General features: G+C 39.9%; 2 protein-coding genes and 2 long non-coding RNA genes across 7 annotated transcripts in view; 2 read left to right on the top strand and 2 right to left on the bottom strand.

The window, feature by feature from the left end:
* The window catches only part of TMCO1 (transmembrane and coiled-coil domains 1), an 85,249-nt gene extending 81,424 nt beyond the window's left edge, over window positions 1-3,825 (bottom strand). Inside the window, exons 1-2 of one of the 2 annotated variants that reach the window (XM_059884852.1) lie at window positions 3,605-3,825; window positions 3,114-3,191 (exon numbers count right to left, since the gene is read on the bottom strand). In XM_059884852.1, coding sequence (XP_059740835.1) covers window positions 3,114-3,191; window positions 3,605-3,674 — 148 coding nt within the window. In that variant the 5' untranslated portion in view covers window positions 3,675-3,825. The remainder of the gene's footprint in view (window positions 1-3,113; window positions 3,192-3,604) is intronic. The other variant, NM_001034766.2, reaches the window with a different exon arrangement.
* UCK2 (uridine-cytidine kinase 2) overlaps window positions 3,325-18,901 on the top strand; it is a 125,432-nt gene continuing 109,855 nt past the window's right edge. The window contains exon 1 of the mRNA XM_059884833.1: window positions 3,325-3,444. Coding sequence (XP_059740816.1) covers window positions 3,340-3,444 — 105 coding nt within the window. The 5' untranslated portion in view covers window positions 3,325-3,339. The remainder of the gene's footprint in view (window positions 3,445-18,901) is intronic.
* The window catches only part of LOC101907516 (uncharacterized), a 36,176-nt gene continuing 21,212 nt past the window's right edge, over window positions 3,938-18,901 (top strand). Inside the window, exons 1-2 of one of the 2 annotated variants that reach the window (XR_805254.3) lie at window positions 3,938-3,989; window positions 5,269-5,358. This is a non-coding gene — a long non-coding RNA (uncharacterized lncRNA). Of the gene's footprint in view, window positions 4,016-5,268; window positions 5,359-18,901 lie in introns of both variants that reach the window. The other variant, XR_233809.5, reaches the window with a different exon arrangement.
* Window positions 5,510-18,901, bottom strand: part of LOC101907566 (uncharacterized) — a 45,108-nt gene continuing 31,716 nt past the window's right edge. Inside the window, exons 5-6 of one of the 2 annotated variants that reach the window (XR_009493817.1) lie at window positions 7,998-8,138; window positions 5,510-6,331 (exon numbers count right to left, since the gene is read on the bottom strand). This is a non-coding gene — a long non-coding RNA (uncharacterized lncRNA). The remainder of the gene's footprint in view (window positions 6,332-7,997; window positions 8,139-18,901) is intronic. The other variant, XR_009493818.1, reaches the window with a different exon arrangement.

The following is an 18,901-nucleotide window of genomic DNA, read 5'->3' as shown; positions in this document are numbered from 1 at the left end:
ATTATAATTATGAGAAATTCTTTAAGGAGAAGGAGCTGTATAAATTAGGGATCATGATAGGGGAGACTAAATAAGGCTTTGAGATCTGAAGAATGAGTAGGAGTTCATTATACAAAATGAGAAAGGAAAATTATTCCAGAGAAAAAAGCAGTGCAAAAGCCCAACTGCATAGTAGGAAAAAAGCAAAATTGCTTCAGACGACGGCTAGAGAAAGAGTAGGGAAAAACATGATACAAATGTGGTCAGAGAGGAGACAGGGAGGCATATGACCATGCTGGACTTTGCAGGACACACCTTTGTCCTCAAAGCAATGGGAAAAAATTGAGTGTTTTAAGAAGGAAAAGTAACATAATAAGATTTGTGTTTTGAAAAATTACTCCAGGTGTTTCTGTATGGAGGAAATTTGAGCAGCAGCAGGTAGACCAATGAGGAGGCTGTCACAGTAGACTAAATTAAACTTGATGGAAGTTTAGACTGGGTGATGGTGGAAATGAAGAGATGTGGAAAGACTGAAAACAATTCAGGAGGACAATAAAGTATCAGGGCTTGAGAATGGACTGCACATACAGGGTGACAGAAAAAAGTATCTGAATCAACAAATATTTATTAGACATTGAGCATGTGCCAACTACTGTTCTAGGAGTACAGGATAAATCAGTACGCAAAAACGATTAAAAATAAATAAATAAAAGCATCCTACTCCAGTAAAGTGTCATTCTAGCAGATGACTCAAAACAAAACAGAGCAGGATAAAGGAGATAAGTAGCAGTGGTAGAGGAGGTAAGCTGACTGCAGTTTTAAATAGGGTGGCCAAGTTAAGACTCACTGAGGTGAGCTCTAAACAAAGATTTAAAGAAGATATGAAGATATGGGCTTCCCTGGAACCTCAGCTGGTAAAGAATCTGCCTGCCATGCAGAAGACTCCACTTCAATTCCTGGGTCAGGAGGATCCCCTGGAGAGGGGATAGGCTACCCACTCCAGTATTCTTGGGTTTCCCTGGTGGCTTAGCTGGTAAAGAATCCACCTGCAATGAGGGAGACGCGGGTTCGATCCCTGGGTTGGGAAGATCCCCTGGAGGAGGGCATGGCAACCCACTCTAGTATTCTTGCCTGGAGAATCCCCATGGACAGAGGAGCCTGGCAGCATACAGTCCATGGGGTTGCAAAGAGTTGGGCATGACTCAGTGACTAAGCACACATGAGGGTTAGGTAAGATTTGATAGGGAAGAACATCCTAGGTAGAGGGCACAGCCATTAGAAAGGTCTTGACACAGGAGTGAGGCTGACGTGTAGTGAGGAACAGCAACAGGTCAGTGAGAGTGGAGCACAGTGAGTGAGAGGGAAAGAAGCTCAGAGCTGTAACTTGGGACCTCTGCAAAAACTTTGTGTTTTTTTCCCTCTGAGTCAAATGGGACACCATCATAGAGTTATGAGTAGAGGAGGGACATGAACTGATATAGTACAAGAAAGGATTATCCTGGTTGCTATCTTGGGAATAGACACAGGGAAACAGGAACATTTGTTCGAGGCTATCATAATAATTCATGCAAAGAATGATGGCAGCTTAGACTCTGGTAGTTAGCAGTGGAAATGATGTAAAGTGGTTAGGCTGTGGATATATCTGAAGACAGGCCAACAGTACTGGATGTGGCTGTGAGAGAAAAGTTACAGATAACAACAGGAGGATTATGTCCTGAACAACTGGAGGGACAGTATTACCAATGACCAAGATTGTGAAGGTTACATACATAACAGGCTTAGAAGTGAGTAACAAGAGTTCAATTTGGACAGGTTGGGTTTAAGATGATTATTAGACATTTCAGTAGAATTAACAAGTTGATAATTGGATATCTGAATCTGGCATTAAGGATAAATGACTAAAGACATATATTTGGAGGTCCATGGCAAATAGAGCACATAAATGAGTTTATTAAAAGAGTGAGTACACACACCAGTCAGAATGGCTGCTATCAAAAAGTCTACAAACGATAAATGCTGGAGAGAGTGTGGAGAAAAGGGAACCCCCCTAACACTGTTGGTGGGAACGCAAACTAGTACAGCCACTATGGAGAACAGTGTGGAGATTCCTTAAAAAACTGGAAATAGAACTGACATCAGTTCAGTTCGGTCGCTCACTCAAGTCTGACTCTTTGCGACCCCATGAACTGCAGCACGCCAGGCCTCCCTGTCCATCACCAACTCCTGGAGTCCACCCAAACCCATGTCCATTGTGTCGGTGATGGTTTGGATTTGGTTTCTAATTCTTTGTTTGCTCTGAGACATTAACATGTCATTTAACCTTTCTGAGTCTCAATCTCCTTTTTTTACAAAGGGAGAAAAATATTTATACTACAATATTTACACAAATAGTTGCTATGTGGATATTAGAAATGGCATGTTGTAAGAAAGAAGACTTCAAACTCCTATGAATACATACAGAAAAGTTATGGAATACAGAAAGTTAAGATGTGAAAGTTAATCTTTATAAGACAGAAGACTGAAAACCAGACCAAACCTATAAGGAACCATCCATATTATACCTCTAGCAGCTCCCTCAGCTGTATCCTGTGGAATTCCTGTTTTATTTCAAAAACAACTCAACTTGCTCTTAACCCTTTTCTCAAATATTCCTTCAACCATCAGATCCAACAGAAAATTGGGCTTAACCCTAAAGACACCATTTAACTTTGACACCAATCATAATGACCTAATGTTCTCCAGACACACCTTAGGAGTTAAAATTTCCATATTTTTTGCACATATGCTATCTTCTTTGCCTGGAATTCCTTCCCCATGTCATCCTCTGTCCAAATTCTAACTACCCAAGAAGGACTCCAAAGCTATCTGCATCACAAAGGCTTCAATGGCCCCTCACAACTGAACAGGATATCTTCTTTAGAACTGCCAAAACACATAACAAGTACGACTCCCGTGAGTTGCTCTGCTGTTTGTAGTACATATTTTGCACAAAAGTCTTATATTTCTAAATAGACTTCAAGTCGGATTCACCTACTCCTATAAAATTTTATAACCGTTGGTGCTCCTAAAATACGTCCTGTGAACATGCACTTCAGTAAACCTGACTTGTTTCTAAAGGATGTTGGCATACTTACATTTTTTACTCTGTTTTTCCACTTCTGCCTTCAGTCTCTTGTACTTGTCTGTCCTGTAAACCAGGACCCAAGTTATACCTGAAACATTAAAAGCAGAATGCTAATAAAGAAATGTTTGGAACCGTAACAAAACCCTTATTAGTGGTTACTGTTAGATAAGAATGGATTTTGACTTTTTGCCTTATATTCACTAGTGCTTAACAACTGATGTTCAACCAAAACAACCATGACACGACTCGAAGTTGTCGCCACAAACACGCAAATGAAATCTACTCTGGACCGGAGAAACCTGGCAATGGATTCCACACTGGATTCTCTCATACTCCTGAAGGTAAGATTCCCTGAAGTAGAGTACATGAGACGCATCCCCACCGCCACTAAAGGAAGCAAGGCTCGTGACCTCTCTCTTGGAGGCTCGAGGGACCCGGGGCCTAGGATCCTTCCCTTCCCTCGGGGTCTGATCACACGTCAAAAAAACTAGCTGCTCTCACCCTCGGCAAGCAGAGCGGTGCACACGGAGATAAAAACGATGAGCAGCGTGTCTGCGAACATCGTGCTCATCTCGCGACGGTTCACTCTCTGCACTCCCACCCTGCACGGGGGAAGCCCTTGACAGCCAGGAGAAGCGGAGCGAAAACGATTTTCCTAGATTTCAGGACCGCGGAGTAACACACCGACTCTGACAGATAGGAAGCCTCACTTCCGCTTCCTGGGCGCAGCGCCGGAAGTGCCCATTCTGGCGTGCCCTGTTGCCGCGAGAATCCTGCGGAAACCGCGCTCCAAGTTTCTGGGGCGGATGAGCTGGCTTTCAGGCCCAACCTCGCGAGAGTTGGACCTGGTGTGCTTGAGACTACTGGAGCGGCGGGACTTGGTCTGGTAACGTCTGCTAGTGCGGTGCTGAGGTGTTCTTTCCTTTCACCCCGAGTGTGCGGTTTTTGACTCGTCTGCTCGTCCGTGTTTCTGTCTCAGTCCCACATTTAAAGCCGAGTAGATAGTTTAGTTTCGGTTTGCCTAAAGTGGGGAAATTGGCTTCCAAACACACGTACTTAAACTCTGTTTAGGTTCCAGGTCACGGATTTGGGGCTGGAAGCGCGAACATCAATGAGCCCCGGGCCGCTGGCTTTCAGGCACTCCCATCCTAGCAAAGGAGAGAAACTTGTGCATACGATGTGATTAGAACTTTTACAGAAGTGTGATCAGAATGCTGCGGTGACCTGGTTCAGCAGGTGGTCAGAAGGAGCTAATAAAAGGAATTGAAGCAGTGGCTAAGAGGAGTCAGTGTTTTGAAGAAAGGCAAAGACGCAGTCCTTGAAAATACCTGGTGTGTAGTAGAGCAGTGAGTGGCATGTCTTAGGAGGTGGTCATTCATACACTCATGAAACTCCAATACTTTGGCCACCTGATGCGAAAAGCTGACTCATTTGAAAAGACCCTGATACTGGGAAAGACTGAGGGCAGGAGGAGAAGGGGACGACGGAGGATGAGATGGTTGGATGGCATCACCGACTCAATGGACATGGGTTTGGGTGGACTCCGGGACTTGGTGATGGACAGGGAGGCCTGGCGTGCTGCGGTTCATGGGGTCGCAAAGAGCTGGACTCGACTGAGCGACTGAACTGATAACGTACTCTCAAATAAACACCATTACACAGGGTGGGCTTAAGAAAATGGTGGGAGGTACTACGATGAGTAAGGGAGCAGGAACTTGATCTGAAAGGAACCATTGATGCATGTAACCAATTTACCTTGGAGAATGAGCACCCAGTTTCCAGTATCTTCCCATTTTTCAAGAAAATCCCCAAATCCTGAGTTATGTGAAATTTTAAATGTTCTAATCTATAAATGCTGGTAACTCATTAAAGGGCTCCCCTGGTGGCTCAGAAAGTAAAGAATCCACCTGAAATACAGGAAAAACGGTTGAAGAAAGAAGTTGTCTTAGCAGCTTAGTTTAAGCCTTTTCAGCTTTTCCAGACTGATTATGTCTGTGTGAGTGTGTATGAAAATCGGGAATCTGGCTGAACTATCTCCCCTTAACTTGTACTTTCTATTCTTTGTTCTTTTCTCCTAAACACCAATGCACTTTATTTATAATTTCCCTGTAACAACTGTATTTGGCCTTTATTTCTTATATATGCATTTCTTGTCTCCTCTTTAGACTTAGTGGCAGACATCCTGTTTCCTTTTAATGACATTGAGCTTCTACATGTGTGAGGATCACTGGTAGACACTACAGTGATTGGAAACGGTAATTATCAAGATACTATTTCTGACCTCCTTGGAAGTTACATGTTATAATAAGATATAAGAGAGGTGTTGATTGAAAAAAAAAAAAACAACAAAAACCACCTTACAACCTCAAAGTTGGGAGTTAACATTTTTGTTCAGAAGTCTTTCTGAGGCCTTACGCCCTGAAGGCAGCCAAGGAGCTCTGAGGGACTGATCCAAAGGGGTATGGGAGGAGCCAGGAGGAGTTTTTACAACAAAAACCAGGTTGGAAGTCAAGTGATCACTGCTAATTAAAGAAAAACCAGACATCTCAAGTTAATGAATTTAGCCATATATGGGAAGATGCAAGAGTCTGGGCTTATTGAAGTTATTCTTTCGATATGCACCTTAACGATCTAGGTCCAGTTGTTGTGTTTTTTTTTTTTCCTAACTCCTTCCTGAATCCCCTCAGGGTGCACCATTGCAGTGGCTGACAGCTTGGTGGTGGGCAGCCTGTTTGTCTCTTTCCTGAGCTCCTCCTGGGCTCAATAGTGGCTGATGGCTTGATGGCTGCAGCATCATGTGTTTGCTGATATGGCAAGTGACATTTTACATTCACAGAGATGTTCATAAAATGTTACAAGCACAGATGAGGGCAAGATTGGCTCTTTCTGGAGGAGCTGGAAAAGCTTCATCTCATTTGAACTGTTCAACTTAGATGGTTTTTATTCAGCTTTGTATCACCCATGGTAAATGTTGAGGTACAACAGAGCATGACCTTTGAAGTTAGACTTGGTTTTCTCTCTTGATTTCCTTTCTGTCTTTTTTTTTTTTTTTTTGCCATCATGCCACAAGACTTGCTGATCGAACCTGGGGCCAGGCAGTTAAAGCACTGAGTCCTAATCACTGAACCGCCAGGGAATTCCCCATACCTGGTTTGTAGTACTTGCTTTTCCACTTAATTGACAGCAGTCCTTGAACATATTAACATCTTTGAGCCTCAGTTTCCTTACCTGTAAAATAGTAATAGCATCAACTACATGAAACCATTATGAAGATTAAAGTATATTATAAAACATATAAAACTGTGGCACACACATTTGATCAAGTCCAACATGCTATTTTATGTACTACTAAGAAAGAAAATAACTAAGAAAACCATGATTGTAAGATGCATTTCATCCAGAGGTGTTAAAATGTAATAAAAAGCCTTTAATTTATTCCTCAGTTAATATTTACTACAAAACTGTCTACTGTTGGGATAACATTTCCTTCTCTGTGTATGCTAGTTGCTGAGTCATGTCCAGCTCTTTGCTACCCAATGGATGCATAGGAGCCTGACAGACTCCTCTGTCCATGGAATTCTCCAGGCAAGAATACTGAAGTGGTTGCCATTCCCTTCTCCAGGGTATCTTCCTGACCAGGGGATCGAACTCTTGTCTTTTATGTCTACTGCATTGGCAGGTGGATTCTTTACCACCAGTGCCACCTGGAAAGCCCTCTCTAGGGCAATGATGTGACCCTTTTGCTGAAGAACAGTGCTAGAGGCAATTCAATGACATCTTTATTGCATGCTACCAGATTCATTTATCATGTCTTTAAGCACTCAGTTGTACTGATTTTTAGGTTTCAAAGTTTTGTCCCTGAAGACCACTCCAAAAAGTCACTGTACTGCTCTTAATTTCTATGATTATTACAAGGCTTATGTCCTGGGACTTCCTCTCACTCTTCTCTAGGATAGGAGTCACTATTTCCTGAACCAACATCTTCTGCCTTAGTTTATACTTTTTTTTTTTAAGTTGTGGTACAACCTCAAGTAACTTTCTATGAAAGGTAAGTGGGAGCTAAACTTCAGTGTTCTTACATTATTATTAGTAATAATTATATTTACTACTAGGCTCAGCATTGTAAAAGATTATGAGAGGAATTAAATCACTTCTCTTAACTGAGGTATGAAAGAATATGGTCTTTAGGTTTAAATTGTAACCCTACCTCATGCAACCTGTATTATTCTAGGAAGTGAATTTAATTTCTCTGAGCCTCTTTTTTTTTTTTAATATGTGAAATGGAGGTAAAAATATCTACTTTGCAGAATTACTATGAGGTTTATATAAGGCTAGGGGCAAAGTTCTGGAGTCAGGCTACCTGTCTTCAAGTCTTAGCTTCACCACTCAAGTAGATGTGCACTTTTAGGCAAATTATTTCACTGCACTGTCCCTTGGTTTCCTTAAATGATATAATAATAATAGCACCTTAGTCCAAAGGGTTTTTTTTTTTAATTATGTGAGTAAAGTATTTAAAATGGTACTTGGCTCCTAGAAAGTTCATAGTAAGTGTTAACTATTACTAATATTGGTTCTTATTAAACCACCTAGCACATAATCCTTGGACTAGCTTTTTCTCATTCTATTCATTTTCCTGGTGACCTTGCTTTCTTCAATAGCAGTTACCATCTATCCACTGGTAGCGGAAATTTTTTTTCTGATTCTCAGACCTAGTATCTAACTGCCAACTAGGCATTTTCATGTGGATATTCCAAACTGAATCTATGCAGTTCTTTCACCCAAACTCCAGTTTTCTCTTCTTCCCTTATACTTACATATATACTTACACTTCCCTTATATATATATACATATATATATAATTATTAAGTCTTAAAAAGAACATTCTAATACATACTGCAACATAGATGAGCCTGGAAGACATTATGCTGAGTGAAATAAGCCAGTCACAAAAGGATAAATACTGTGTGATTCCAGTATGAGGTGCTTAGAGTTGCCAGTCCAAAGACACAGAAAGTAGAATGGTGGATGATCAGGACTGGGAAGAGGAGAGAGAGAAGAGTTATTGTTTAATAGGCACAGAATTTCAGTTTGGGAAGATGAAAAGTTCTGAAGATGGATGTGGTGGCTGATTGTTGTATAGCAATATGAATGAATTGGACTCTTGTTGACTAAGAGGGTTACTCCATTCCTTCTAAGGGATTCTTACCCCTAGTAGTATACATAATGATCATTTGAATTAAATTTACCCATTCCCATCCATTTTACTTTACTGATTCCTAAGATGTCAGTGCTCAGTCTTATCATCTGCTTGACCATTCCAATTTACCTTGATTCATGGACCTAACACTGTAGGTTCCTATGCAGTATTGTTCTTTATAGCATTGGAATTTACTTTCACCACTGGACACATCCACAACTGAATGTTGTATCCACTTGAGACACATCCACAACTCAGTGTATCTGCTTCATGGTTTTTGGCTTTTGTTTTTTTTTAGCCACTTCATTCTTTCTGGAGCTATTAGTAATTGCTCCACTGTCATATCTTTTTGCCTTTTCATACTGTCAGTGGGGTTCTCATGGCAAGAATATTGGAGTGGGTTGCCATTTCCTCCTGCAGTAGACCATGATTTGTCAGAACTCTTCACTATAACCCATTTGTCTAGGGTGGCCCTGCACGGCATGGCTAATAGCTTCATTGAGTTACGCAAGCCTCTTCAACATGTCAAAGCTGTTATCCATGAAGGGGGAACTGTACCCTAAGACACAGTTAAAAAGGTAGGCTTGATATTGTGCATATGGTACCATAAATTTTAAAAGACTTTGTTAATTGGACCATATCTAGAGGATATGGATCAGCAGAGTCTTTTGATCCTTGTGGGAGTGTAAATTGGTACCATCCCCTCCAAAAGTTTGTCATTACCCTGTAGAGATAAACATTTGCGTACCCCATGACCTACCATTTTGCTCCTAGGTATATACCCAAAAGAAACTTGAACAAGTACCAGGATATATATAAGATTATTCATATGAACATTCTCTTTAATATCAAAATCTAAAAACAACCCAAATGCCCATATACAAATAGAGGATAGATAAATTAGGATATATACTCTAGATTTTACAGTACTACAGTTACAGTCCTTAATAATGGGCTTTCCAGTTGGCTCAGTAGGTAAAAAATCTGCAGTGCAGGAGGCGCGGGTTTGATTTCCTGGGTCAGAAAGATCTTCTGGAGGAGGGCATGGCAACCCACTCCAATATTCTTGCCTGAAGAATCCCATGGACAGAGGAGGCTGATGGGCTACGGTCCATAGGGTTGCAAAGGGTCAGACACAACTGAAGCAACTGAGCATGCACACAAGCATGCCTTAATTAATCCTAGCAATATGATATTGAGTGAAAAGAATGTAAGAATTATATACAGCATGAAGTAGACTTTGTATTGTTAATAACTTCTAAGTTCCCCACCCAACACTATTTAGGAATATATATGTGTGTATATATATATTCATATATATATACATGTATATATAGGTGATAATAAAAAGAAAGGCAGGAAAATGATTGTTTTTAATATATACTTTTTTTTATAAGTATAGTTGACCTACAGTGTTTCAGATGCACAGCAAGGTTATACATATACACATATATTTTTGAGATTATTTTCCATTATAGGTTATTACAAGATATTGACTAGAGTTCCCTGTGCTATACTGTAAACCTTTATTGCTTGTTGCATATTTTTTAAATTAGAAATCTAGCATTCTTTTCATACTAAGTCAAATAAGTGGAATCAAAATGTCATAAATGTTTCAATTAGGCAAAATTTCATAAGTTCTCTAAAATATATATATATATTATACATTATTATATGTATGTGCTGCAGTCCACTGGTTCACAAAGAGTCAGACACGACTGAGTGACTGAACTGAACTGAAAATATATATACAAAAAATATATATATATACAAAATATACATATATATATATATATATATATATATATATCTATCAAGCTACCATGCTTGATAAAGGCTTGGGAAAGGACATCCAAAAAAAAAGGAGATGGAGAAATTAAAAAAAAACTAATTGAAATGGGAGCACTGAATATGAAATAGAAAAAGTGAAGCAAACTAGATAAAGTAAAAGATCTTCATATAGTACAGTTGTTTTTAAACATGGATGCTCATTAGAAAGATATCTGGAGCTCTGGAGAAAGTAAAACAATACATGGGTGTTTGTATTTTTCAAAAAATTCCAAGATAACTAGGATATGCATCAGGATTTTAAAAAGTGATTACAGGTTTTTCTATTAAATAGTAGTTTTGCTGATATAGAGTTCTATTATTTTTCTGTTGACCAGTCATGCTACAATGGTATTAAGTGAGTAACAGTTACATAATCACAATAATAAAAAATATTTATCAGTTTTCACAATCAGTAGACAAAAAATAAAAGATCATTACGATTAACCTAACAGTATAAAACAGTGTATGTAATACAGTTTGGGGGTCAAGCAAGTGATGTGGTAAGTGGAATTGCATACATGCACATATAACTACTGGGGCTTCCCAGGTGGTGCTAGTGGCGAAGAACCCACCTGCAAGTGTAAGAGACATAAGAGAAGTGGGTTCGATCCCTGAATTAGGATGATCCCCTGGAGGAGAGCATGGCAATCCACTCCAGTATTCTTGCCTGGAAAATCTCACGTACAGAGAAGCCTGGTGGGCTACAGTCTGCAGGGTTGCAAAGAGTTGAACATGACTGAAGTGACTTAGCATGCACACACACATATCTAATATACATTCTATATCTGCCCAGCCAGACTCTTTTGGTTGGTGCATTTAATCCATTTACATTTAAGGTAATTATCTATATGTATGATCCTATTACCATTTTCTTAACTGTTTTGGGTTTATTTTCTGTAGGTCTTTCCCTTCTTTTGTGTTTCCTACCTAGAGAATTTCCTTTATCATTTGTTGTAAAGCTGGTTTTTTGGTGCTAAATTCTCTTAACTTTTGCTTGTCTGAAAAGCTTTCAAATCTGAAGGAGAGTCTTACTGGGTATAGTAGTCTTGGTTGTATATTCTTCCGTTTAATTGGTTTAAATGTATCATGCCATTCCCTTCTGGCTTAAAGAGTTTGTGTTGAGAAATCAGCTGATAGCCTGGTGGGGGTTTCCTGGTATGTTATTTGTCACTTTTCCCTTGTTGCTTTTAATATTTTATCTTTGTCTTTTTGTCAGTTTGATTACTATCTGTCTTGATGTGTTCCTCTTTAGGTATTTCCACTGTGCTTCCGCAACTTGGTCGACTATTTCCTTTCCCATGTTAGGGAAATTTTCATCTATTATCTCCTCAAATATTTTCTCAAGTCCTTTCTCTCTTCACGTTCTGGGACCCCTATAATGTGAACGTTGGTGCACTTAATGTTGTCTCAGAGGTCTCTCAGGGTGTTCTTTTCTCTATATTCTGCTCTGCAGCAGTGATTTCCACCATCCTGTCCTCGAGGTCATTTATCCATTCTTCTGCCTCAGTAATTCTGTTTATTCCTTCTAGTGTATTATTCATCTTTATTTTCCTGAGATCCTGAATTTAGTTGTTTTTTAGTTGTTTAAGTTTTTTTTTTTTTTATTGTTTTTTTCTGGGGTTTTATCTTGTCCCTAAATCTGGGGCATAACTTTCTGCTCTTCCATACTCATTAACTTTCTATAATGTGATTTTTGTGGGACTGTGGTTCTTCTTGCTTCTTCTGTCTGCCCTCTGATGGAGGAAGCTAAGAGGCTTGTGTAAGCTTCCTGATGGGAGGGACTGATGGTGGGAAAAACTGGATCTTGCTCTGGTGGGCAGGGCCTTGCTCAGTTAAGCTTTAATCCAATTACCTGCTTGATGGGTGGGGTCATACTCCCTCTCTGGTAGTTGTTTGGCCTGAGGCAACCCAGCCCAGGGATCTAAGGTAGGATTAATGGCAGCCTCCAAGAGGAACCTCCAACTGGGATATTCCCAGACAGGTGCTGCCAGTCCCTGCATCCCTGTGGTGGCCCCTGCTGATCCCGCCTCCACAGGAGATGGTTCAACACTAGCAGATAATTTTAGTTCAGTCTCCTGGGGGTAACTGCTCCTTTCTTCTGGGTCTTGGTGTGTGCAAGATTTTGTTTGTGCCCTTCAAGAATGGAGTCTCTGTTTTTCCCAGTCCTGTGGAAGTCCTATAGTCAAATACCGATGGCCTTGAAGGTGGGGATTCTGTGGGGATTCCCAGTCCCTTTGTTGGATCCCCAGGCTGGAAAGCCTGCTGTCGGGTTCAGAACCTTCACAACAGTGGGAGAACTTCTTTGGTATTATTGTTCTCCAGTTTGTGGGTCACCCACCTTGCAGGTATGAGATTTGATTTTATCGCAGTTGTACCCCTCCTACCATCTCACTGCGGCTTCTTCTTTGTCTTTTTACCTTTTTGGGGTTGGGGGGAGGCAGGGGCAGGTGGCTTCACTGATAGCTCAATTGGTAAAGAATCCCCTGCAATGCAGGAGACCCTGGTTCAATTCCTGGGTTGGAAGGAGCCCCTGGAGAAGGGAACAGCTACCCACTCCAGTATTCTGGTGTGGAGAATTCCGTGGACTGTATAGTCCATGGGGTCACAAAGAGTTGGACATGACTGAGCGACTTTCACATCACATCTTTTTTTTTGTTTGTTCCACAGTCCTTCTGTTGAATGTTCAACAGCTAATTGTGATTTTGGTGCTCTCACAGGAGGAGATAAGTGCATGTCCTTCTACTCTGCCATCTTGGAGAATGATGATTTAGATAGTGGTACCTTGAATAGGGGGGCTTCCCTGGTGGCTCAGATGGTAAAGTGTCTGCCTGCAGTGTGGGAGACCTGGGTTCGATCCCTGAGTCGGGAAGATCCCCTGGAGAAGGAAATGGCAACCCACTCCAGTACTCTTGCCTGGAAAATTCCATGGACAGAGGAGCCTGGTAGGCTACAGTCCATGGGGTCGCAAAGAGTCAGACATGACTGAGCGACTGGATGATGCAATGGAAGGTCAAAGAGGTGAATGTAAATGTAAATTCATGTTCTAGTTTTCATGTTGGTAATTTCATGGGTATTTTTTTAAGTAATTAATTTTTGGCTACACTGGATCTTCATTGCTGTGCATGGGCATTCTCATTGCTTTGAGTAGGGGCTACTGCCTAGCTGCAGTGAGTGGGCTTCTCAGTGTGGTGGCTTCTCGTGTTGTGGAGCACAGGTTCTATGGCACACAGACTTCACTAGTTGTGCTACAGAGGCTTAGTTGCCTCTCAGCAAGTGGAAATTTCCCAGACCAGGGATTAAACCCATGCCCCTGCATTGGTAGGTGGATTCCTAATCACTGGACCACCAAGAAAGTCCTGTTGTATTATTTTAAATGAAAGAATTGTTGACTAAAAAAAAGATGTGCAACTTGAGAGTTATGAGTTAAGTTTTATTTGGGGCAAAAAGAGGACTGTAGCCCAGGAGGCAGCATCTCAGATAGCTCTGAGATACTGTTCCAAAGTGGCAGTGGGGGAAAGTCAATATATAAGGTTTTGGTGAAAGGGGAGTTCAATACCATGAAGCCCTCAATTTACAAAAGGTTTTTTGTTAGTCTTGAGGGTCTGATGTCACCATGAAGGGAGGAGATGCAAGGACTGAGATAATAAAATCTATTCCTAAAAACATCCAACTATCTAAAGACCTGTCCCACCAGATTTCCTGGAGCACAGAGCGCCTCACTCCACCCTGAATTCCCTCAGGGGTTGTTGAAGGTCAACAGCTATAGCAGTGGGGTTCAATCTCAGTAGAGGCAGATGGCAAATGCCTTGTTGTTCAGGCATTGGTGATGCTCTTGGTAAGTGCCAATTTGTAGTTGACAGAATGAATGAAGGTTCTAGCCTTGAATGAACAATTGGTGAGAATGTGTCAGGAGCCAAGAATAATAGTAAATCTAAATCTGTGCATCTGAGCTTAAAAGTATTTTTCTTTTTTGCATTTAACTGTATATCTGCTTGATATTGTTGAAGAACAGGAGGGGGGAGTAATCTTTTAAACTACTTGCTATCAAGTAAAAATGACACTCTAGAAAAATTTCACATTTCTTATGTGGCTTCAAGTACCCTCTGATTGACTGCCACACTTTTGCCTGAGCATTTAAATATCTCAAGTGTAAAAGAGCCGTGATAGTGGAAAGACACCAAAATATCTTGAGTTTGGATGGGAATTTTGCAAAATAATCTCTGTTTTTTTTTAAGAAGATTAGTCTGCCAACTTTACAAAGGATAGATTTATTTGGAGGAGAGTTGCAGTCAGTAAAACCAACTATGAGGCTATCATCATGATACAATTTTTCAAGTGAAGATGCCCTGAACTAAATTGCATAGTAATCAGCAGAAACTGACAAGAGAAGAAAAATCCAAGAGAGTTTTGAAGGATGAAATATTAATTCTTAGAATTAAATAAAATGAGGTGAACAAGAATTCTAAAGTTCTAAGAATTCTGAGGTTTATACCAGAGACATTTCTAGGTATACTGAGACCTAGGGAAGTGAAAGTCACTCAGTAGTCTCTGACTCTTTGTGACCCCATGGATTATACAGTCCATGGAACTCTCCAGGCCAGAATACTGGAGTAGGTAGCCTTTCCATTCTCCAAGGTATCTTCCCAAGTCAGGGATCAAACCCAGGTCTCCCACATTGTGGTTGGAATCTTTACCAGTTGAGCCACAAGGGAAGCCCTATATATGTACATGTGTGTATATATATATATATATATATAGAGAGAGAGAGAGAGAGAGAGAGAGAGATTGAGAGAGAGAAAGAGAGCTCTAAAGCTTTTACAATTCTTGGGGTCTTTTAAAAGGAAAAATATAGAATTACAGTAGTATTCACTTCTTCAAAAGTGAATACTTCCTTATTTAAAAGGAACCAGTGCCAGTGAGGATCCCAAGAGCTTAAGTTTCTTTCGTTGATTTCATGGTAAATATATCTGAATGTTTTTATTTTTATTTATTTATTTATTTTGGCTGCACTGAGTCTTTTTTGCCGCATGCAGGCTTTCTCTAGTTGAGGTGAGGGGGCACGACGCAGTTGCACTAGGGTGTGTGGGCTTCTTATCACAGTGGCTTCTCTTGATCACCAGGGCTTCCCTGGTGGCTCAGAGGTTAAAGTGTCTGCCTGGAATGTGGGAGACCCAGGTTCGATCCCTGGGTCAGGAATATCCCCTGGAGAAGGAAATGGCAACCCACTCCAGTACTCTTGCCTGGAGAATCCCATGGAGGGGGGAGCCTGGTAGGCTACAGTCCATGGGGTCACAAAGCGTCGGACACGACTTCACTTTCACTTTCTTTCTCTTCATACAGAACTTGGGGTCCGGGCACACTGCCTCAGTACTTGTGGTGCACCAGCTTACTTGCCCCATGGCATGTGGGATCTTCCCAGACCATGGCTCAATTTGGCAACTGGGTTCTTAACCACTGAACCACAAGGGAAGTCCAGTCTCAGAATTTTAACCTTTATTTTGACAAGCGTGACAGAGTGTCTGGGTAGCCTTTTAAGAGAGGAAAATACAAAAAATTCAGTTTTGACAATAAACTTCTATAATCCTAAGAATTAGAAGAGGCCTTTGAAAATGCTTGAATACCTAAACTAATCCACATTCCTTTTCTGATGTGTGACTCTGGGCCATCTTAATAGAAGACTTTAAAACATGAGGTGACTTTTCCCTTTATGAATACACATTGTCACACTCACTCAGTATCCCTATAATAGACTATTGGCCAATAATTCACTCACACTCACTACTTAGACTCATACCCACCTTAGTAATTCACTTTGCTACCAAAAAGTCATGGGTTTTATTCACGGAGAAACATAAATACCGTAAACAATGCTATTAATGTTCATAGCTTCATTTCTCTGAGTCCAGGCCATTTTTAGGATCTCATTGACCTGTGCATTTAGTATAGGGCATATTAGTAGATACACAAAAATATTTGTCAAAGAGATGAAATACATATTCTACACACAAAAGCATTCCACCAAAGCACAGGGAAATTTTAACTTTCCATTCTTGTGGTATAGGTCATTCATCCTTGCCCAGACAGAGGGAAATTGTTCTGTACGGGACAAATTAAAACTTTTTCATTCAATATGATTCTCATACATTTTTGTGTCTCAGGGTTCTCTCTTGAGTCTCATGCAAATAATTCATTCCATAATGTTTTCAACAGAGAGGCCAGTTGGCTATTTCACATAAAACTTCCTAAATGAATGTACCATAGTGATTTTACTTTTATTTAGGTCTGATCTTCAACTTTGAAAGTTCAGAAACTTCATTATATGGATTTGTATGAAGTTGATCAGATTTCCATGAAACTAGGTTGAAAGAAAGTGACTTTATCCCTGGCATTTAGATTAATGTTACATTGTAGGGACTTCCCTGGTGGTCCAGTAGCTAAGACTCCATGCTCCCAACACAGGGGGCCCAGATTCAATCCCTGGTCAGGGAACTATATCCCACATGTTGCAACTAAGAGTTCAAATGCTACAACTAAAAGATCCTGCATGCTGCAACAAGATCAAAGATCCAGTGTGCTGCAGCTGAGACCTGGCACAGCCATTAGTAAATAAATAAATATATTTTTTCAAAAATACTACATTGAATATTCTCAGTAACTGTTTTCATTAATGACAAAGTAAGAGGCAATAAAATGAAGGTTTGTTAGAATTATTTCCAGATAATTTAGTACAGGCATACCATAAGACTTATAAAAAGCTAGAGAAATAAGTAGGACTTTGAATTGCAGGTGAAACATAGTCCAAATTTTTATTCAGAAGACAGCAGATCCTTTGAAGATTTTAGAGCAAAAAAAAAAAAAAGTGATATGATCAAACTGGTGCCTTAGGAAAAAGAATTTGGCAACACAATTCAGAATGGAAGGCAGATTAATTTGAAGACCATGCTGACATCTAGACAAACAAAAAAGCCAGAACTAGGGTGTCAGTGAAAAGAATGATGACTACTAGAAACCAGGAAGGTTATTCATGGGACTAACTTAGCATGGCTTAGGGAATAGAGAAAGGAGAAATGGCAAAAATTATTTTGGTGTTTCTAGTGTGGCTGATGGGAAAATACATCCATAAAAATCTTGTTTTATAAACTCAGCTTGGTCTTGTATGCTCTTTGCAGTCTTTTTAATCTCATTTGCTACACCCTTATTCCATTCCCTTTGTAGAATCTTTCTCACATCTTTCATCACATTGTAGCTCATCTTATTTTTATTCAATAAGTTCACCTTTTAGTTCTCAGAAACCTAAAGTAGTTTGTGGTAGATTTCATCTCTTCCCTGTGTTTCATTTGGGATGTTTTCTAGTGCTTTAAATTCACTCATCAGTCTTCTATAATACCTAATGTACTGTCTCTTTTATACTGTGTGTTTCATTCCTATGAGTTTGATTTTTGATCTTTTTTCTATATCTTCCATGTCTCTGTTTAGCATATTCAGTCTTTCCTAGCTTCTTGCAATTCAGATATAACACTGTTTTATACGTTTTTAACTACCTCCCTAGATCCAAGTATCTCAATTGATGCCAAATAGGATAAGTTAAAGAAAAAGGCACATCAAGGCACATTACAGTTGCATTGGTGAAAAGCACTGATAAAAGAGAAAATTGAAAAGCAATAAGAGGAACAAAAATACACATTATACACAAAGAAACAAAAATAAAATGATAGCAACTTTATCATTAGAACCTAAGCAAGTCAGATCATAGAATATTTTTAATATGCTGAAAATAACTGATTCTTCCTGTAACAAAAATATTCTTCAAAATTAAGGTAAAATAAAGATATTTTCAGACAAATCTGAGATAAATGGTCACTAACATATTTTACTACAGTAAAAGAAGTATTACTCCAGGCTGAAAGAGAATGATACAAGATTAAAAGCTGGATTTATACAAAGGAATGAAGGTGCCAGAAATAATAAACCCAGTAAATATACTGATTTTCATAAATAAAGCAGTGAGAGATTTTCTCTTCTTGGGCTCCAAAATCACTGCAGATGGTGACTGCAGCCATGAAATTAGAAGGTACTTGCTCCACTACAAAAAAGCTAGTGGATGTGATGGAATTCCAGTTGGGCTATTTAAAATCCTAAAAGATGGTGCTGTGAAAGTGCTGCACAGAATATGCCCAGCAAATTTGGAAAACTCAGCAGTGGCCACAGGACTGGAAAAGGTCAGTTTTCATTCCAATCCCAAAGAAAGGCAATGTCAAAGAACGCTCAAACTAGTGCATAATTGCACTCATCTCACGTGCTAGTAAAGTAATGCTCCAAATTCTCCAAGCCAGGCTTCAACAGTACGTGAACTGTGAACTTTCAGATGTTCAAGCTAGATTTAGAAGACACAGAAGATCAAATTGCCAACATCTGCTGGATCATCAAAAAAGCAATAGAGTTCCAGAAAAAACATCTACTTTTGCTTTATTGACTATGCCAAAGCCTTTGACTGTGTGGATCACAACAACCTGGAAAATTCTTCAAGAGATGGGAATACCAGACTACCTGAACTGCCACCCGAGAAACCTGTATACAGGTCAGGAAGCAACAGTTAGAACTGGACAAGGAACAACAGACTGGTTCCAAATAGGAAAAGGAGTATGTCAAGGCTGTATATTGTCACCCTGCTTATTTAACTTATATGCAGAGTACATCATGAGAAATGCCAGGCTGGATGAAGCACAAGCTGGAATCAAGACTGCCGGCAGAAATATCAATAACCTCAGGTA

This window comes from Bos taurus, chromosome 3 (genome assembly GCF_002263795.3).
Source record: "Bos taurus isolate L1 Dominette 01449 registration number 42190680 breed Hereford chromosome 3, ARS-UCD2.0, whole genome shotgun sequence".
Classification (NCBI taxonomy): Eukaryota; Metazoa; Chordata; class Mammalia; order Artiodactyla; family Bovidae; genus Bos; species Bos taurus.
This window is presented reverse-complemented; position numbering and strand designations above follow the sequence as displayed.